Below are 14343 nucleotides of genomic sequence, written 5' to 3' on the forward strand. Positions count from 1 at the left end.
TATCGGAAATATTTTCGATAGTTCCATCAACCTGAATCACGCTCTTTCAGGTTCCGATTTGAGACACCCCAAATGTGTGTTTGTGTACAAACTGAATAGAGTTTTTCTTCTTTCAGAAACCACTGCAGCCAGATATGGGCCATAATTCCCTCGCCAACTTCCAGATCGAGAAGAAGATTGGTCGTGGGCAGTTCAGTGAGGTATACCGGGCGAGGTACCTGCTAGACAACACATCAGTGGCCCTGAAGAAGGTCCAGGTAAGTTACAGAAAAATAAATAAATATAAAGTCCATTTGAATGACTAGTGCAGCCAGTGGTTTTAGCAAAAGTGAAATGTCGGCTATTTTTGTGTCCAACAACCTTTTATCACCTGTTGTTATGTTGACATTAGGTCAAAACAATCAGTCAGACCTGAAACAAGTTTACTTACAATAAAGGGAAGTTAAGCACTGGGGATTTATCTAGAACTTAATCAACACATGGGTATTATTATGTTGATGTTTCTGATATTGAAGTGTAAACAGAACCACAAATTAACTTAGGAAATTAAAATAAATATGAAATTAACTGTATCAATAGATATCATGTTGATTATGCGCATACACTGATACTGTACAATATTTACCGATTCAAATACATATTGACAAAACCAGGAGGTTACGTTTCTTTGGTACACACACACACACACACACACACACACAAACACGCACACAGAGTGATAGGTCCGTTTTACACTGATGTGAAACACCTGTAGTCACTCCAACGCCACTGTCTAGATAACAGCAACCATGTTTTCTGTTAAGTGATTCCCTCCCCACACACACTTTCTCTACACTTACAGATACACATCAATCTTACCATTTCTTGAACATGTCATAACACCCCCTTTCTCTCTCCCTCTCTCTATCTCTCTCTTTCTCTCTCTCCCTCTCTCTCTCTCTCTCTCTCTCTCTCTCTCCCTCTCTCCCTCTCCCTCTCTCCCCCCTTTTGATCTCTTGATAGATATTCGACTTGATGGATGCCAAAGCTCGGCAAGATTGCATCAAAGAGATAGATCTCCTTAAGGTAAAGAACCAGAGAAGAGGGAGACAGCGTCATGCGCTGCGCTCTGTTCTCTTAAGGTGCCTCAGCTGAGACCTTCCACCACAGGAAAACAATTGATCTGCACCAGACGGCTTGGATGTGTGTTGTGTGTGCGTGGGCCCATGCATGTGTGTGCGCGGGCCCTTGCAGGGTTATGAATGCAGAGGGGGTGTTTTTGTATTCGTGCACACACGTAAAAAGAGTGAATGAATATGTGTGTGTGACTCTAAAGTACGTGTGTATTGTGCAGCAGTGTTACATCCCTCCAGGCTCACATTGACTCCCTTTTTAATGCCAAAATCATTGTTTTTTATCTTTTTGTAATGTTTAAAGCCGGGCAACAGAGCATCGGCATGGAAATTTAGCAGCCTCCCTTATGTGCTTCTTGATGTTTTACCTCCTCCGGTTCCTCATTCTTCTTTTACTGTCTTTTTTCCAAGAGGTTTCATTTATCAAATCTTAAACATGTCAAATGGGCTGCTTCCAAATACTAATGAACAACTAATGACAGCTTCAGTATTTCCTGTCTGAAAGATTGTAGATGTGTGTCAAAGTTGTGTGTGTTTGTGGTTTGATTGTGTGCATTCATGCATCCCTTGTAGTGTTTCCCTCCGTATATGCAGCCCCTCTGTGTGCGTGTGTGAGTGCGCACTGCAGGCGGTTTGTGCACATATGCGTGCTCACACATACACATTAGAGAGAACAAGAAAACAAAACCAATTAGTTTGTGCCACTCAAACACTTCAGTGAAGCTCCCGGGGCTCTGCGGGCCAATCAAAGACAACGATACTCAGATGCGAGCGAGATCCAGCAGAGAGCTGTAATCTGAGTAGCAGATCACTGACTTGACGGCATGAGACAGCCGAGTTCGCCTGGGTCCGTATCTCTGACCTCCTAAGAGGGGTCAGTGCAGGGTTAAATGTCACCCTCTGCCAGGTGACTACATTTCTTATTTCCTTTTATGCATCTCTCTTATCTTGAGTCTTCTTTTGTCTCATTATATGAATCTTCTTCCTCCGTACCATTCCTCTGTCTGTCTCTTCTGCTTGTTCGTTTCTCGTCGATCTATACCTTATTCGCCCGATTGCCATGTAGTTCCATCCATCCCCTCCTCCTTTCACTCTCCTTCTCTCGTTTTCCCCCCTCAGAGCTTTTAGCTTTTTTGTGCCCTTTCTTTTATCGTGTAAGCTGATTGGTAGTGAACATGGAAGTTATGCCTGGCCCTATGCTGCCCAGCCAGCCTTATAATAAAGGGCCGAGTGTGAGAGAGAGAGACAGTCCTTCTGCCTTATCCCCACTAGACAGGCCAACAGGAGACACAGCCAAATCAGAATAATGAGAGGCACACTGGCATGGGCCGACTGGAATGACACACATACTTGTGCATGGACACACACACACAAACACGTATACACACATTCAGTCATGGCCTTTCAACAGTCTGCCTATTTGTTTGTTTGTCTGTCTGTGTTTGTGTCTGCTCATTCAACTGTGTTTTCCTGTTCTGGCATGATGATTTCAACTTGAGAATCTCACTTCTCACTCGGTCCTTTTGTCTAAACCCTCGCTGATAGGAATGTTGGTTGCAGAAATAGCCCGCTCCCTGCCAATCTGCCAGCTTCACCATTCTTGAAATCCCACAGCTGTGTATCCCTCTCGCTTGTGGTTACTATCAAGACTGGATTGTATTCTGAAGACTAATGATCCGCCCAAATTAACAGTGAAGAGCAGTAATGATGTCTGTCTGCTTGCTTGTCTGTGTTCTGCGCTGTATGTATTTGTGTAAAAATGTGTGTGTCTGTGTGTGTGTCTGTGTGTATTAGAGTGCGACTACGGCGGCATATTTTGATCTGAACCTGACCCGAGTCTGAGAGAGTAAACGAGCCGACCCGAGCCAAGCAGGCATTCTGTTTTTTTTTGTTTTTTTTCATTCTGAGCATGATGCAATTAATTTCAGCTGAAGCTCTGAGTTTAAGTTACCCTGTCATGGAGTTGTCACCATGGTCACAGCTTGCCTGTTTACCTTGATTACATGTGGGTGGGCAGCTTTTAAATGACTGTCAAAAGACACTGATTTATATTGGCTATATGTAGATTGATTTAATACACAAAGTTCAAATATTATTTGACTGAGATGACCAAACGGAAACCGAACATTTTTTGTTTTTGTTTTAATCTTTGTATCCACCCTCTAGCGTGTATGTCAGGGTTCTGCTTCTGATTAGATTATTCCAGCGGTTTACTGACAAGACCAAGAACTGGCAGGAAGCAGCTTCATTTAACATGATACACACACTAACTGCACTTCTTTAGGTCTGTTTATAAGCTCTATATTTCTTGTAGCAGTTTGTTTCTCCTTCAACTAACCAAATTTCCATATGCACTAATTTTCTTACTCTAAAATATGAATATCTGACAATACAAGGCATTCAGTTCTGCTGGTGACGGTGATCAGCACACCGGATCAATCGTTATCAGCTGAATATAATCATGTAATTGAATTTTATAACTATGATCCAATTTAGTGTCATGGTTAATTTTAAGCCCTCAGCATTAATCAGTTAATTGTCTTTCTTTGAAACACATCACCAGCTCACCAAATACATCACACGGTCCTGCATGATTAAGTGATTACACACACTGGTTGGTCTCAGCCAGCATGTGTAATTACATAATCAAGCAATACGCTATGTGATATTTCCCAATGAATGATTGTTGTACTGCAGGAGGCTCCAATCCATCATTTACATAAACATCTGCACGTGAACACATCTCTTTATTTCTCTGAATCCTCCGCCGGAGGTTGAAGTTGAGGAAGAGGAGTGGGTCGGGACGGGTGGAGGAGGGGGCTTGTCATCGTTCCCTGGCTGTGCGACAGCGTGGATCCGTGCAGAACTGCCACCCTGAGCCAAAAATACATCTGGCAAGAGCGGACACGGGAGGGTGAAGGAAAGATGGAGACATGAGAGAGGGAAAGGGGGAACGAATGGTAAAGCAGAGGATTGCGGAGGGATGCAGGGATGGAGTGGAGAGTGTAGTGTAGCGGAGTGCACTGTACTGTGCTCTCCTTTCCCCTCTTGTCTGGATCATCCAGAGCATGAACATTTCTTTAATCACAGCAGAGAAAGCAGAGTGGAGCCGAGTGGAGGACGCTTGTCACACCGCTCCGTCTGCTTGCATCACGGGCCCCCCCTCTCCTCCACATCGCCACGCCACCCAGCTCCACACCTCCAGCTCTCCACATATCACCCTCCCACCCCCCATCCCCCGTTCACCTTCTCTTGCTATTCTCCCCCCCCCCTCATCTTTGTTCTCTTTTCCAAACTCGTCACCCCATCCAGTTCTGCCTCCATCATTCCTTTTCCTTGTCTGTGTCACTGTGTCATTTGTTTCTTTCCCTTCATTGCACCTCCCTCCCTCCCTCCCTTCCTCCCTCTCTCCCCCTTTTCCTCTCTTGCTCTGGATGGATAGAGACTTTGTGCTTACTACAGGGATTGCTGTTCCTGCCTTATTGGCCAACCAACAGGAAGGAATCTCAGGCAGAGATGAACCCAGGATGCTTGTTTTTCTGACTGCCAGCCATGTCAGCCTGTCAGCCGTGTGTGTGTGTGTGTGTGTCTGTGCTTCTCACACATGGGTTGTTGTCACCACAGACAGAGGGGTTGTTGTGACATATCACCCAGCTTTGTCACACTTGAGGACAAAAGCATCTCATTAGGTCCGCATTTACCAATATGGAATCCAAAAATGGATCCAACTGTTTTATTTTAATTGGTGGTGAAAGTATAGTTGATTGCACAACTTATGAAATAAACCTCTGTTATTTGTAAGCTGGTCGGTTGTTTGGATATAGAATGTGTAACAGGTTTGTAAGAGGACGCTGCCGGCCATAGTTTCGACAAGGGAGGATTTTTCAGTCTTGGTTTAGATGGTGTGACCAAGGACGCTCTTAATGTGACAAGTGTCACCAACATGTCTCGTGCCTGCTTTTTCTTTATCTCTCTCATGACATGTCTTGATTTTTTTATTTTTTTCTCTCCCACAGCAATTGAACCACCCCAATGTGATAAAGTACCACGCATCCTTTATCGAGGACAATGAGCTAAACATAGTCCTGGAGTTAGCGGATGCCGGGGACCTCTCACGTATGATCAAGGTAAGGAGCTCAGCCCAGCAGCTGTCTCTCTAGCTGCCGCTTGTGTCCAGGAAGCTGATAGAGGAGTGATTTGATTCTGTGAAAACTTCTATAACACTCAACCACAAGAGGCTAGAATTCCACAGATGATAGGAAATTATACAGTAATTTTATTGCATTTAAAGGGAAAGTCCTAGACCAGTTTTGAAAGTGGTCACTTTGTTTTTTTACAGATTATTGAGTTATGAAAACTAATGTGATTTATACAAATATTAACACTGACTTCACACTACTTATCTTTAGAACTTAAAACTAACGCAGTCAGCAATTAGAGATTTATTACTTAGTACTTTAATATGATGATGAATAGGTGTATAACTGGTTTTAATTCATGTTCTGGCCTTGGGGGACAATATCTGAACATAAAAATTGCCGGTCCGACATTGTATCTCACATTTTCTCTCTGAAAGAAATGTTAATATTGTAGGAACAAACTGCTGACGTGGCCTTTTAAGACTGAAGGAATTCGGTCTGTGGTTTGCGGCTGTAAAATGATTTTGACTACCTGGACACTGAGTCACGGTGATTCATCCACTCCACAATAAAACCAAAGCCAAATAAAATAAGGCCTCCTGCAAACTCCTTTAATCCCGAAAGTCTGTGACATGTGCCTCGACTGGGAAAGGGAAGTTGTTAAAAATCCAACTGTGATTAATTGTTCTGAAGTTACAGCATGTTTTTGTATGGGGGGGTTTGTAAACAAATAACCAAGATAACTTATTTGGCTTTAATCTTAAACTTTAACTCATATCTTTTACAGATATAATCCTGAAGTTGAAGTCTGGTTATATTTTTATGAAGATGTGGGAAAACTTGAGGTTTCAAATCTTTTCACATCATTTTTTAATACTATATTACACTATACTATAATACTATAAATACTGACCACATATTTTTGGAATCAACTTTCCCAGCTATTCATCATAGTTTGATATTCTTAATAAAGGAGATGCATCAATTTTACTAGCTTTAACCATTAAAATAACCCTTAATCAATATAAAAGCATATGTATGGTTGAATAAAGTACATCATGTGTGACTTTGAGCACATAGGTGAGTTGACCTCAATCTTATTTCTTTTGTTCAGATTTGTTGCTGTTGAAATTGGAGCAGAAGAAGCAACATTATTGTTTAAAAGTGGCAGCGATTCCATCCCCGGCTCATCCTGTTATTCATTTTTGTAGTTCAACCAAAATCCAGAGTTATGATAAAAATCCTGCCAGTATAGCAAATAAGTGGTGTGCATGTAAAAACCCTGGTCTTCTCCCATGCATAAATGATGCGGCAGCGTTGTATCGGTACAGCTCGACAAGCTGTTTGCAGTCTTACTCAGCAGCAAATTAGGAGAGGCGAGGATTAGCGGTACAAGAGAGAAGAACATGGCAGGCTCATCACACACATACACACACTGGTATATATATCCAGTGCCGACACACGCCTACAAACTGAACACATAGTGTACATATGCCTTGCTTTACTCCAAGGTATGTACAGACACGGCCATGGAGACACCCACAAAAATGTTCAGAGATTCACTTTACAAAGACATAACATGGCAGCTTGAGGAGGTAAGGTACACAAACCACTGAGCGTCACTATCTTAGCCAAGCTACTGAGGATGCTGGGAGCATTCAGACTGTGCCTCTGCCTTATGGCTGCTGACACCACACAGGGCACATGTGCATTTGTCTCCTGCACCGCTCTAAATGATTTGTTTTCCTAATGTAACAGTGGCAGTCCAGAGGTGCATGCCAGGGCTTAGCCCCACTTCTTTGGCTGTAATGGGAAGTAAACACATTCGTACAGTTTTCCATATGTAAAACTGACACCAGCCCCCCCCCCCCCATGCATGAATTTAACATTTTTTATTCTTTTTGATTTCTCGTCTTCCTTGCTGCTCTCTCCTCCTTCCCCTATTCCTCCTTCATTCTCTATTACTCTCTCTGACCATCTCAGAATTAAAATGAAATCAAATGGTCCTTGATTTGCATGCACTTACAGAATATTGCATGTGCAGTGTTTGCTGTTAAAGGCATGGAGAAGAGGGTGGCGGTGGTGGTGGTGTTGGTGTGCTCCCCCATTGACATCAAACAGTCCTCTGATATGGAAATGGGAGGGCAAGGGAAGAATGGCTCCTCACTGACGCTTTGTTTCGATGTAGGCCAAGGTCTACCCTCCATCCCTCCATCTATCTCTATCCCTCTCTTTCATGCACACCATCCCTCGTTTTCTGTACCTCTTACCATCGTTGACATCCTTTACTTACTGATTCTTCATAATGTTCCATCACCTCATCATTATTTCTATCTCTTTGTTTCTTTTCTCTTATTTGTTATTTGAATTAATGAATTTGTAATAGTCACATCCTTTCCCCACCTTGACCTAACTGATCTGACTAGAGATTATTTTTCACTTTGATTCTATAATAAATGTCTCCTACTAAATATTTTCTACTGTAATCTGGTCCTCTAAACACTGCACAGCTAAAACAATCACACACATGCTTTGTCAACATTTTTTAACCGTAGTTTTATAAGATACAACTAAATATATACATACACAGTTACTCTGTGTTGTAAGTTAGATTTATGTACTGACCTCTATGATATTGAACTTAATATACCGTAGCTCTTGTCATAGGTTTTCGCAGGAGTCTCTGCTAAATGTCTAAACTGTAACTGCCATGTGCAGGAGCTGGCTCAAGTTGAAGCTTTTCCGTCCTGTAAATAGAACCACGAAAACACCCTTTAAAAATCCTGCCAGTAGCTGTATTTCCTACATCTTTTTATACTTAGACATTGCTATGAGGAGGAGCTCCAATTGTCATTTAATGATTTTTGTCTTTGTGGATCAAAAAGCCACGATGTCCAAGTTTAAGTTCTGTCATCAGTGAAGCTTTTCTTGGGAGGGACCAGAGTCTAAATGATCCAGAACAACCCCCATGAAATAAATAAATAAATAAACTGAAAACAACTGGAACCCTCGTCCCACAAACCTGCACTTAACAAAAGAGCTGCTGTGTGCCAGATGGGAGCCTTTTGGAAGGTACCACAAATTTCTTCTCTCTGTTCTCAGGGAATTCATGTGCTTCTCATTGTAGGCCATAGAGAAAATGAGATGGAGCTTGGTTAGGAAAAAGGACCGAGCGAGAGGAGAGCGGTCTGGGTTGCATTAGGAGTGGAGTCACAGAGCTGAGGACTGAGGCCGGGGATTGATGCGGCACAAACGCACGCAGACATAAAAACTTTTGCTACAATCTTAAAATTGTATTCCTTGTCACACAAGACCTTTTTACCATCCCTATTAAAGTATTTTATGTGTTTTTTCTTTCAGGCAAATTTCCCCACTGTGTTACTAATAAAGGATTATCTCTCTTACTTTTCAGCACTTTAAGAAGCAGAGGAGGCTTATCCCAGAGAGAACGGTGTGGAAGTACTTCGTCCAACTCTGCAGTGCGCTCGAACATATGCACTCCCGGAGGGTCATGCACAGAGGTAATGTTAACACACACACACACACACAAACACACACAAACATACACCGACACACATACCAATACATAGATTTATTTTAATATATAGAATCTCTCAAAACCTGAACCAGGTTGTTCTTATAAATTGAGCCTCCATGAATGTAAAATTGTTTCAGTAGTATTGGATTATGTATTTTGAATGCAGAGATTTGTAGAAATGCTGCTCAGATCTGTTCTCACCTCCTATGAATTTTATGGATAAGAAAACACAGAGGCAGAGGTACCACTTTTTATTGACAAAATTAAGTCAAAGATATGAACTCTTACATTAGCCCTTGAAAATATATTTTATTTAATTTTATTCAAAACCGCTTTTAAAGATAATACTATTTTTTCATTTGCTGCATTGGTGAATTTTGCATTTTTTACTTTTTAAATGTTTGTATGAGCTTAACAATTTAAGTAAAACTTTGAATCTTTGAACAAATGGACTTTGGAATTTTATGACTCATTCTATCCCTGAAATATTTCCCTGTGTCCCAATGACCTTAGTGATGCCACAGAAGGCTCAGCTGTCTCAGGGGTAGGGGTCAAGGGACTGTGGAATAAAGGCAATGACAGTCGGGACTCCTTGGTCTTCATGTAGTTCTGGCAGTTTGTAGCTTTGTGGGTTTGGGGTCTTTGTCCTGCTGCTCTCTCCACACATATGCAAACCACAGAGTACAGCATGTGTCTGAAGAATGAAGTGGTAGCTCTCTTTGGTCAGAGTGTAGTCGATTCGGTGCAGGTCTCCGACTCCAGAGTAGGCGAAACACAATAGGACTTGAATAATCTCTCCACCATGTTTCGCAGTCAGTCTAATACACCGATGTATCATTATCATGTTTGTCTCCTTTATACACTCCTCTGTTGCTGCCTGCAATTTCAAACTTGGATCATCAGTAAATAGGACTTTTTATTTTTTTCAGTCATCCACAGTGAAATGCCAGTACTTCTTAGCCCGCATCAAATGTTTGGCCTTGTTTCCCGGCTGAGGAGCCGTTTAGAAACTGCTACTCGTCCTCTGAGACCACAACAAGACAGCCCTCGTTTGACAGCTGATTGCTGTCTTGAATTCTTTATTTATCTGTATCTGTGACGAGAGAGATTTCTATCTCTCAGGGAAAGAAGACGGATGTATTGATCTCTTGATGGTGTTGTAACTTTTATTCTTCCTGCATCTTTAATGTTTCTTCTTTATTGCGCGTGAAGAACGTCTTATGTTTTTCAATGATTTTGAATACTCGAGCTTCTTAATTATTTCCAGGTTTATATGAATATATTAGCTTTTCAGGCTCTTAAGGAGCAGGGTTTTCTGTGGAAGAGAAGGACTCTTGCGTTTTAAACTTAGCAGACCTGTTACATGCACAAAAAATGTATCACAAACTAAAGGAAGAGGCGAAACCTCAAAAGCATAATGTTGGCATTTTTAAGAAGTTGAAGCATATCATCTCCCGATTTGGATTAAACACAATCTCTAGTCATGGTTCAGAAAATGACAGAAAACAGAACATTATGTCTGTATTTCAATCTGGGTTTTCTTTACTGTGAATGACCTTGTTGCATATGACAGAAAGTTTAAGTGAAGCTCTTAAACAACACATAGACCAGAGAACATAGTGTTTATGGCCCCACATGCTTTCAATAGGGCCTGGTCAAGTCCCAGATTCATATACATAGGCTGCTGCTAAAGACACACACGCACAGACACACACACACACACCCACAGACACACACACACACACACACACACACAAACCGCTACAGGTGATGTACTTCCGTTGGGCTGACTCTGATTAGGGCACCGGGACAATAATGAACCCTGAGCTCAGAGTTTTAATGACCACTTGACAGAGACCGCCTATTCAAAAACAGCTTAAGATTATACGGGAGCAGTAAATTTCAAAGTCTGATGCGTTGTCACATCAACGTTAAGTTTGAAAAAGCAACAGAAATCGGATGCTAACACACAAAAATACCTTCGATTAACATTTCATTGTTCAACTTATTTCCATAACGCTGACATGTTTACTGGGCAAAGAGCAGATGCAGTTTTTGTTTACTATAGTTTATCCCCACCACAGGTGTGGTTGCTGCTTCTGTTACTAATATATAATTTATATTAGGCCCTTAAACAGTGAGTTTCAGTTAAATTCAACCAGTTCATGAATGCCTTCCTTTTCTCTTTTACTGACTCCTCTCCACTCTTCTCTTCTCCAGATATCAAGCCAGCCAATGTTTTCATCACAGCCACAGGAGTAGTGAAACTAGGAGACCTGGGACTGGGACGATTCTTCAGCTCCAAAACAACTGCCGCTCATTCGCTAGGTATTTTTTCAACAGTCTACACAGACACACACACACACACACGCACACGCAATGAAAGAGAGAGGGAGCGAGAGCGGCCCCCAGTAATCACCCAATGTTGGATGTGTTTCATTAGGCATGGTGAGCCCAGAGCCATGTGTCATACAGTCATGCTGCCTGGCCAGGGCTGTGCCCACCCCCTTCATAGGCCACTTAGCCACTTCCTGTTGCCTTGACCTTTAACCCTAACACAGATGAAGAGTGGGCAGAGGCAGGTTGAAACACAGCTCTGATTGTGACTATGTGCCATAAAACAAGCCGGCCAACTTTACAATCGGGGTTATTGTTGGCAGTGCTCGGGTGTGTTTGTTACTCGTAGGAAATAAAATCATATAACACTAATATTTTTTAGTTTCAGGGAAATTACATTTTTTGCCACAATAACTAAGACGTAACAAAAAAAGGAGTTGCTTCATCTAAGACTGGACATACTGACAAATTGAATTGTACCACATGTTTAAAATCCATTCTTTGGTGTTAACCGTGTTCAAGGACAATTCTATAAACCTTTTTGATCAAGAGGAGAGTGAAATAAAACTTAGTAATTCTTGATTTTATAAATATTATACACCGACAACTCTACCACTTCTAGCTTTTTTCTTGTCAGGGAAAACATGTAGCTAATCGCACTTACCCCACGACACTGGCTTTAACACAAATGCACACACTCGTCTCCCTCGCTTCATGGGTGTAGGAGTGTTCAAAACACTAGCTTACATTTTTAACAATTTGTTAACTGTCTGTTCCTACCAGCCTTTTACCACTGTGCCATACTGTTTCAGTCTCTCTGCTCCAGCACCTTTTCTGGTGATTAACTGTGAGCATGCTGTAAAGTCAAGAAAGAGTCGGAGCATAATCCCTATTTTGTAATGAACTAGAAGATGGAAGAAATCAAGAAAAACACTAAAAGCTCAATGTTCTGTTTACTGTTCAAGCCTGTAAATAAGGATGTTTTCCAAGGAACATTTTAAACCACTGATGTGTTTTGAGAATGTAGGGATATGCGAAGACTGTCCTTCAAAGAAGGAAGAGGGAAAAAGGCCAGAACACAAGCAGAATTTTCAGTGTTTTACACTTTCAATCATGAATTAAGATAAGATGGACCTCTGTTAATGTGAATGCATTTCCTGCCAAACCTTGCTCCAAAGCTACAATCACAAAGAATGATTTGTTATAGTATTAAAAATATCTATAGAAAATGTGTCTAAATATATAACTATATAAGTAATAAAAGATAAAAAAATCTAAAAATATACATATAGATGAGTAATTGAAATGACATGAGAAGTATTTCACATGATAATAAATGTCATATTGCATATATTATTGTATAAGATAATAACAGAACTGATATTGTACATGAAATAATAAAAAATAATATTACACTGATAGCACAAAAAAGTAATTCCCTGAAACTCAAGTCTTTAAGCAAGAACGGGAAAATCTAGAGAGTATATACACAAAGATATACGCCGTCATTCGCACTGTCTTGCTTCCCTATTTCACGCTGTTATTACCACAAGCGGCGCGCTATATGCAGCCCCTGTACAGCCGCAGCCCAGCCTTTGAAAGTGTGAATCACATGATGAACTCAGCAGAAGCTCAAACAGCGAAGCAGCCTGCGGTGCTGGCAGAGCGGGGTGAAACGTGCCTGTGATTGCTCATTAAACGTTGAGTCCGCAGCACCCTCTTTAGGCTGACGGAGGAGAGGCAGCCCCACAAGCTGAGGGGTCAACTGGAATACTCCACTCATTAATTCCTAGCAAACAGAACTGATTTGTTAATCTACACAGCTCACAGTGTAATATTTCTTCCAGTGAAGATTGAAATCATTTTTCTTTTATATGTAGATGCATTTGACATGATATCATAAGCATGATGAGAATGCATATGTTATTTTCAAAGATGACTTTTATTTGTCCTTATGTCACTAGAGTAATTTGTATTCTTTTAAGAATATTTTAACCAAACAAGGATGTTTGGTAGAATGTTTTCCAAGATGATCTTGTGCTATCGAGACGGATGATGTCCTAGGTTATTGTGACCTGTCAACAAGGGATGCTGAGTGCGTCACTGGCTTTCCACATGACATTTCTTGCCGTGCGTTTTAAACAGCTGATCTCCTCTTTCTTTGTCACCTTTCCTTCTCTCCTGCTGCTTTTTCTTCATCTTGCTCATCCTCACTTCTCCTCCCCTCTGTCCCTCCCTCTGGCGCCCTGACTTTTAGTCAAAGAGAAATACAAAGGTGGAGGAGAAAGAGAGAGAAGGTGAGAGAAAACTAGAGTTGGAGAATGGAGGAAATCACACAGAGAGAGGAATAGAGAGAGAGGGGAGAAAGCAATATGTCAGAAAAAGAAAGGTGCATAAGAAAAAGAACGAGTGACAAAGAAACCAAAAAAGAGTGCCGGGTGCGAGAGAGGAGAACGTGACAGTGACAATGAAAAGAAGAGGAGACAAAAACAAAGCAAAGAGAAAGGGGAAAAAAGTTTGCAGCAGTGTAAGAGGAGAGAATATGACAATGTGACATAAAAAAATGGAGGAGAAAAGGGAAAACATGAGTGAGAGAGAGGGATAGAAAGAAAGAGTGTGTGTATGTTCGCTTGTGTGCATGCACGCACACACAAGTGTACTCGCATGCCCAATCACGTGCCAGCGTGGGTCTGTAATGAGCCCAGCCACCCAGTTGAACAGTAGAGCAGGGTGGTGGAGCTGAGATGGAGGTCCAGGCATACAGCCTGTCAGCTCCTAGGCTTTCAACTCAGCTGCTCAGCAGCCTGCAGACACTCAGACTCACACACACACACACACACACACACACACACACACACACACACACTCTTTGTCTCCTATACAGATGAATGTTGAGATGTACATCCACATGGGGGTTGGACGAAAGAACATACATATGAAAGAGCAGATAACCATTCACATATAGTCATCATCATATATACATCATACATATCCACTTGGGACTTAAGACAAAAATAAACACAAGCATGCAAAAGACACCCACTACACACGTTATGCTTTCCAGTGTTGAGGATGTAGGGTTATGGAAAGAGTTGGATGAAAGCAAAAAAGAACAAAAGCAGAGACGTAACAGGAAAGCTAATGCAATCATTAGAGAAAAGAGAGACCAGCCAATTGGCAGTAATAAGTAGTATAATAAACCTATAATTAACACCTG

At 41.5% G+C, this 14343-nt stretch overlaps 1 protein-coding gene across 2 annotated transcripts in view; it reads left to right on the forward strand.

Moving 5' to 3' along the window:
• Positions 1-14343, forward strand: part of nek7 (NIMA-related kinase 7) — a 59254-nt gene that overhangs the window by 28862 nt on the left and 16049 nt on the right. For both annotated transcript variants that reach the window (XM_053430050.1, XM_053430051.1), the window contains exons 3-7: positions 117-257; positions 1003-1065; positions 5129-5239; positions 8664-8772; positions 11010-11117. In XM_053430050.1, coding sequence (XP_053286025.1) covers positions 117-257; positions 1003-1065; positions 5129-5239; positions 8664-8772; positions 11010-11117 — 532 coding nt within the window. The remainder of the gene's footprint in view (positions 1-116; positions 258-1002; positions 1066-5128; positions 5240-8663; positions 8773-11009; positions 11118-14343) is intronic.

This window comes from Pleuronectes platessa, chromosome 9 (genome assembly GCF_947347685.1).
Source record: "Pleuronectes platessa chromosome 9, fPlePla1.1, whole genome shotgun sequence".
Classification (NCBI taxonomy): Eukaryota; Metazoa; Chordata; class Actinopteri; order Pleuronectiformes; family Pleuronectidae; genus Pleuronectes; species Pleuronectes platessa.